Here is a 7,636-nt window from a genome sequence, read left to right on the forward strand (position 1 = left end):
GCTCACTTATAAATAAATAAACAAACGGAATAGAACATTTAATAATAAAATGGTCACATTCGGTTTTATTAGATGTTCTATTCAACTTATTTCAGTTTTTAAAAAGGTTTCCTAAACCTTTATTGCTTCGCATCATTTTTCCTTTCAAGCACTAAATTCTATGGAAACGCACACGCACACACATCATCCCACTCTCACAGTGGTCTTGTCCAACTTTGGAAACCCCCTTACTGATCTCCAACACCACTGATCCCAGAGCTGCGCAAACACGCACCGCGTGTGGGCGGGTGACGTACGAGGCACCAAAAATAACCATATATGGACGTGCGGCCTGACGTCAGCAGGAAAGGCCTAGTGCCCCCGTGTGAGGTGCGTGAACTTATCAAAACAGCTGATTTCGGAACGATAAACGCTGATTCATAACACAATCTTTGTTTACGCGAACGTTCTGTGTGTGAAAGATATATGTTGAAGTGTAGAGTTACGCAAGAAAGGCTAAGAAATTCTAGCCGTTTTTATGTGAGACAACATATGTTAAGTCACATGTCACAAATGAACAGCCACACACTCAAAACTTTCATTATTTCAAAACGTTTACTTAAATAAACAGCGCACACAATAAAAAAAATGCATTGTAAACAAGTGACATTTTATCACAGGTCAGGATCAACCCGACTAGAACAATAATTTATAAGTTGAGAAATGGTTGAACAACACGACAATATCAGATGCGTTTACATGGTCAAACATGAATATTGATCGTTATTGTTGACGAAGCGACCGGCCTTTCCATCGAGTCCTCGAACGCGGCTCCGGGGAGCGCAGAGTCCGTTCTGGTGTCCGATCTCTCCTGATCTGGACGAGGGTTCGAGGCGAGCTGAACGGTGTCCAGAAACACCAGTTCACACCTCGTCTGAGTGCTTGTGAACTCCCAGTGTCATTCGGTCGTCGTAGAACACAAACGGTGTCATTTTGCAGTGAACGCTTAAAACGCCTCCATCTTACTGGTGAGCATGAGCTGACAGCCGCTGTTCATGTGTCTCAGGACCTTCTGCTTGAGTTGGGCGACCTGTTCCCGCAGTACCGACGCCGTGTTGGACAGCCCGGCGTTGTCGGACTTGAGACCCTTCACTTTGTCCTCGAGCCGGGCGATGCGCTCCAGCTTGCGCTTGCGGCACTTGGTGGCGGCCAGTCGGTTGCGGAGCTTCTTGCGTTCCGCCTTAATGCGCTCCTGGCTCTCCATGTTGATCGGGGACATGGGTGGCGATCCGTCGCTGCTGTGCATGTCCGGAACGGTCTGCGGTTCCTCCTTTAACGCCACGAAGCGCTGCGGGTGGATGGCGGAGGGATGGAAGCCGTGCGCGCTTTCCGGGTGTTGGTTCTGGTGCGCGTGCGGCGGCAGGTAGTTGATGGTGGCGGACGGGTGGCTGGGCGCTGGGCAGTACGCGTTCAACGTCGTGTAAATGGGAGGCTCTGACTGCAGGGAGGAGCCGAAGACGGACGCAGTCGTGGAGCACGTCGTCACGCCACCCGCTCCAATCGACACGTTGGGCGGAGGCATCTGGTTCATCTTGTGCAACGCATCCAACGCCTCGACGAAACCTTCCGCGAAGCCCTCCTGCTCGTCGGTGAAGCCCCGGCCGTACAGGTACTGACCCGGCGTGGGTGTCGTCAGGACCCCGTTGCTGTTCTGAATGATCAGTCGCTCGAGCTCGGGCGAGGCGAGTTTGAGTGACCCGACGTCAGAGCTGGTGGTCTGGTACAGGTCCGATTTGAGGTTCCGATAGGGTTCGGACAGATTCAAGTGCATCTGCTTATGAAGTTTAAAGTCGTGTAGACTGGCGTCAGAATGACCGTAACCCAACAGAAACGAGTCGTCGTGATAAAACGGCTGCTCCATTTTTGCGCACATAGAGTTCTTCTGAAATGACAGTTTCGTGTCTGATGAGTTCAATGTTCGAGAGCGCAAAAGAGGACAGTCAATAAAACAAAACAAAACAGCGTTCTTGTAGTCCGATGTGATGAATCTGTTCTTGAATGAATGAAACGAAAGTCCCAAAGATCGTGAAATCACAACACCGGAATCAAAAGCGCTCTTGTCGTCTCCCTATGCGTTTCTTTTCTAAGCGGACGCTAAAGGAGAGCGCGATGTAGCTTTGATTTGGTCTGATGCGTTCGCTCGTGCTGATCGGGATCCCGGTTGGTTTTTATAAGGGAGTTTGGCACTGACAGCTGACCACGCCTCCGACGTCGCATACGTCAGACGCACGCATACGTCATTGTCGGGAACCGCTGGGACGGCAAACAAGCCTGAGGGCGAAGCGTGCAGGCCAACGGGGAGAAATCAAACGTTATTTGAGTTTTTAAATACATTTTATAATATTATAACACATTGAACGTTATTGCAGTAATCTTGAGGTCGTTTCTGCTCGTCAGAATAATCTCGACCTTTGAATTCACCAGGTAGGTTTTAACGCCATACCCAGACAATCAAAACGAAGTTGTGTTAACGCGATAAATATTGGTATTTTTACATATTGTACTTCATTGTGACTACGTTTGTAGTTTTACTGCTGAACACAAACGTACCGTCTACTTTTTCTTTGTGTTTCATTGTTCACGTTTTGTATTGTCATTGTTTGACTGACTTTTTATTATTATCTTAATAGTGACTTAATTGTTGTTTTTCAACACGCTGAATGTGCAAGTTAGTGAAAGAGACAGACAGCTACAGAAAAAAACACTGCTCGTTTTGGACGCCCGGACGCAGACTTCCTGTAGAAAGTTTACAGTCCAAATTTGGGCACGGTGACGTTGAGTTCCTTTCCAAGGGAATGCGAATAGCCCCGCCCACTTTATCTGGAGCGCTGAACAGAGGCGCGTGCTTAATCTCATCATTCATTAGAAACACCTGCTGTACAGCCCAACCCACGAATCCAGACAAAACTCTCTTTTTATCCATACCACCACAATCACACATCGAACATTCAGACTTTAACAGACAGAAAAAGACATTTTTAATTGAACTGAAAGTAATAATAATTATGTGAAATCGCTGGCATGCATGGTTATTTAGTATCTGTTTCACATATAAAGAGCTTTTAGTTATAGAAAAAAGATGCTTCTACGATGTATAAATGAAAACATTATTACAGTATTTAAAGGGACAGTTCACCTCAAAATGATTATCGTTTACTCATCCGTATGTCATAAACCTGTATGAGTTTCTTTCTTCTTCAGAACACAAAAGAGGATATTTGAAGCAACATGGAACCCTACTGAACACAGAACCACCGAGACATTTCTCAAAATATCTTCTATTGTGTTCCACTCAAGAAAGATTCACATAAAGGTTTACAACCACATGAGGGGAATAAATGATGACGGAATTGAGATTTTTCATTTTGTCTGGAATGTGTTTGCACTCTTTGTACTTTAAGTGAAAATAAAGAAACGGACTCCGTGTTGGTCTCATTCGCTCTTTTAAATTTGATCCAGTTTGTGTGATGTATGTCATCAATATTTAACAGTGATGGCAGTACAGTAACATGAATCTGAATGTTATCGGATCATTTTCATCTTCTCAGGTAGTTTAGAGACAGCAGGACTCTCGGGACAGGTGCCGCTCCGCTCTGCACCTGTGTGTGTGTTCGGGTACATCAGGTGTTTCATTTCCACCCACGTCAAACCAGCTCCAGAGTTCATGTAACATATCCCATGTGTTCCCTGTGAAATAAAGAGCTCAATGCAATCGTCACTGAAAGACACAGAGTTAATTAAGTTGAAGTTTTATTTGTACACGCACAGACAATAAAAGTGATATTTTTTCAGAGTCCGCAGTAAAAAAAAAGAAAAACAAAACAAGTACTAGTAATAATAATAATAAAAACAACTACCAGGGCTATATACACCATTAAAACAATACAATACTCTGTAAGAAAATGCACGTTGTAAGACATCAGTATTTATCGTTTTATAAATGAAAATCTTCAAATCTATCATATAATCTACCCGTAACAGCAATAAACACACCTATTTTGACCTTTTTTATGTTTATGATACTTTAATGCTTCTAATCTCATAATTAAATTACGCAACTTTAGCCTGAATTTCACAAACTGGGTTTGAAGGACTAATATATAACACTCTGTATGACTGATACTTACGAACAGTTTGTAAATATGAATTAGTCTTATCCATATGATTGCATGATCTGTGTGTGCGTGTGTAAGTATCATCGCATAATATACAGATGTGTCGTCTGTCCTGATAAAAGCATTTTCCCAATACACTTCCACAAGAGTCCAAACTAACCTTTGAGGCCTTCACTTCAAATGATGAAATAGTTCATCAGGTTGAACTTGTCAACATCTACAGATTGTGTTAGTTTAGATTTGATGATGAAGATCTGTTCTGTCCCACACTCTTTTGGATTTGAATGGTGGTGTGTGTCTGTAGAGAAGTGTGTGTGACGCTGTCAGGCTGTTGTGACATTGAGCCGGCAGATCTGCAGGGGCGGTTGAATATTTACCATAAGACTGAGTGGGCTGTAAGTGTGTGTGTGTGGGGCATTATGCCATCTGGACACTGGCAGAAGTGAAGAATCCCACACAGACGGGTGAACCTGTGTGTGTGTGTTTGTGTTATGAGGCCAAGGTCAATGTGTTGTTGTTGTTGTTAACCTGGACTCATGGGCGGTTGGTACATGCAGTTCTTTGGCTGAATGTTTGTTTTATGCAGGTGAAGGGCAGGAGGTTATGATGTGCCTGACTTTCTTCCAGAATTTAAACAAACTTTTCACAATGGTGTACCCCTGCAAACTAAAAACATTTCACACACACACACACACACACACACACAAGCAAACAATGTACAATGTTAATTTTGAAACCCTTTAACATATTTTATTTTGCACAAAATAACACCTTAAAGGGACAGTTCACCCAAAAGATGAAAACTCTGTCATAATTTGCTCACCCTCATGTAATTTCATACCTGTATAGATGAACACGGAGAAAGATATTTGGTAGAATGTTAGTCATTCTCACTTCTAGGCATATCATACATGCCTCAGAACTATTTGTTTTCCTAAATTGTGTTCAACATAACAAAAAAATATACAATATTTTTTCTATATGGTAGCGGATGATGTACCAGAGCTGAAAATTGCTAACATTTTTCCAAATATCTTTCTTTGTGTTTAACGGAACAAAGAAACTTGAGGGTGAGTAAATGATGACAGAGTTTTCATTTTAGGGTGTAGTATCCCTTTACTGTCCTTTAAAGAAATGGAATATCAATAATGAACTGTGTGTATATTGTGTGTGTTTTCATGTTTAGGTTCACATGGATACAAGCCAGTAAAAATCTTGTAACCTGATGATCAGTGAGAGAGAGATTTGCCTGAGGTAAGATCACGTTTACCGTAAGAGTGCGAAGCAACATCTTCAAAACACACACACAAAAACTCTTGCATGTTGTATTCTATTCTGCATATTTGCATAACAGCTTCCATTGACAAACGCAAATAGCTTCAAACCCTTTTTTAGAACAAGATTTGATCACAGAAATGCATCATTTTGTTTCTCCTTCAGGTACCGCACACACACACATCTGTACCGTCTCTCTCTCTCTCTACAGCGGTTCTGTTCATCGGACGGTCACGTGGTCATGACTCACATTGGCCTCTGGTGTCAGAGCAAGGGTCAGGGCACACAGACAATCCCCTCAGAGTCGCTTCTGTTCGTGTGTCAGCAGAAAAACACAAGATGTTTGCTGGAGAGAGAGTCGCTGTTGACAGTCCGCAGAAAGAAACGGAGCCAAAGAAAGAGTTGAGATGTGAAGAGTCAATTGTGTCAGAAATACTCCACAAACAGAGCTGGTAATGATGAGTAAGAAATTATAATCATCTCGTGAGATAACAGTCATTGTGTCTTTCTATAGAACCACCTGAACTGTCTGTTGTCTATGTAGGGAGCCTTCTGAGGCCTCATCTTAATGAAAATGTAATCTCATAAGTGACTAATTCAGAACGATCGATACTCGAAGAAACAACATATTTTGCAGCATCGCAGAAAACAGGGAACGTTCTTTAAACGCTATTAAAATGTTCCTGCAGTAACGCAGTTAATTGAGCATTTTATCACCATTACATTTTATTGCTAAACGTTCCAAAAAACATATAAAATGTTTTACTTTTGGGAAACATTCAGGAATTACGTTTTCACTATGTTTTTTCAGTGTTGGGTGTAACTAGTTACTAAGTAATTAGTTACTGTAATTTAATTACTTTTCCCTTGGAAAAAGTAAAGTAAGGGATTACTCTTATTTTTTCTATAATTTAATTACAGTTACTTCTGATGTAATTAAACTAAATACTTTGTGTAATATGTGTGCAGAAGAGGAATTGATATCAAAATTCAAAGTCCAACTTTAAAATCCGTGCTTTGATGTATAATTCTCACATTTGTAATTAATAATAATACTTTATGTAGTTTAATATTATTTATTTAAATGAATTAAAAGAGCCATTTCATGTCTATCCTTGAATCACTTAACTCATCAAGGTTGATGTAAGATATATAATATATATATATAATAATATATAATTCAATTATTTGTCAAGTATGGTGACCCATACCCGAAATGTGACTCTGCATTTAACCCATCCAGAGAGTAGTGAACACACGCACAGCAAGTGGTGAACAAACGTACACCCGGAGCAGTGGGCAGCTATCACTGCAGCGCCCGGGGAGCAAGTAGGGGTAAGGTGCCTTGCTCAAGGGCACCTCAGTCGTTACCCGCCGGCCCTGGGAATCGAACCGGCAACCTTCTGGTCACGAATCTGACTCTCTATAGAAAGTAATTAGTAATTAATTACTTTTTCAGAGTAACTTACCCAACACTGGTTTTTTTTAGTTAGGATACCAGTATTGGGTAAAAAATACATTTAAATGATTTCCTCCATTCATATTTGTTTCTAGAGCGCTTTCGCAAATTTGCAAAAGAAAATATTTAGCAGTGTAGAAGTAAGGAAAAGAAAAAGAAATGATATGAAACTAATCAAATGCATACTATTCTTGTCTGTGAATATATCAGGCAGTCTGATGTCTGATGGATTGTTTTGTGAAATAATTCATTCATTTCTGTGTGTATTTACAAGATTTTTAATGAATGTTTTTGCATGTGTAAGATTGTTGATCTCTTGCTCTAACATTAAATGACTCTCAAAGCGAATTTCAAAGTGCTTATCTCGTCATTTTTGACGATCAAGTAAATTTAACTTGTATTACTGCCTTAATCATTGTGAATCTTCTTCTCTGGATTAGAGGTCGTGACCTTTGGGTGTCGCCTGACGTCACTGGTGAGATTACAAGTGAAGCAGAGAAGATAGATCACTGATAATGAGAGTGAGTTAAGTTACAGTAAAACGTCACACACACATCGTCAAAAAAAAGATGAAGAACCTTTTAAAATAACACAAAGAACTGTGTGTACACTCTTAAAACAAACAGTTTTACTTTCACAACGAACTAGTCAGAGTTCATAAAAGATTCTGGACAGAACACTGATCTGAAGACCCAGAAATCAGCAGTGAGAGCTTTTTTATTTGTGAAAGAACTGCACCGTGTGGTTT

The 7,636-nt window shown here is 41.0% G+C and overlaps 1 protein-coding gene and 1 long non-coding RNA gene across 2 annotated transcripts; one reads left to right on the forward strand and one right to left on the reverse strand.

Moving 5' to 3' along the window:
* Positions 1-575: 575 nt before the first annotated feature.
* Positions 576-2,194, reverse strand: junbb (JunB proto-oncogene, AP-1 transcription factor subunit b). The gene has a single exon (XM_057327330.1). It carries the CDS (start codon positions 1,910-1,912, stop codon positions 986-988), a length of 927 nt encoding a protein of 308 aa, XP_057183313.1. The 5' UTR covers positions 1,913-2,194; the 3' UTR covers positions 576-985.
* Positions 2,195-2,287: 93 nt separating this feature from the next.
* Positions 2,288-7,231, forward strand: LOC130549995 (uncharacterized). Its single transcript, XR_008962304.1, has 3 exons — positions 2,288-2,463; positions 5,341-5,408; positions 5,595-7,231. It is a non-coding gene; the product is annotated as an uncharacterized LOC130549995 (long non-coding RNA).
* Positions 7,232-7,636: the final 405 nt, after the last annotated feature.

This window comes from Triplophysa rosa, unplaced genomic scaffold, assembly GCF_024868665.1.
Source record: "Triplophysa rosa unplaced genomic scaffold, Trosa_1v2 scaffold207_ERROPOS546186, whole genome shotgun sequence".
Lineage (NCBI taxonomy): Eukaryota > Metazoa > Chordata > Actinopteri > Cypriniformes > Nemacheilidae > Triplophysa > Triplophysa rosa.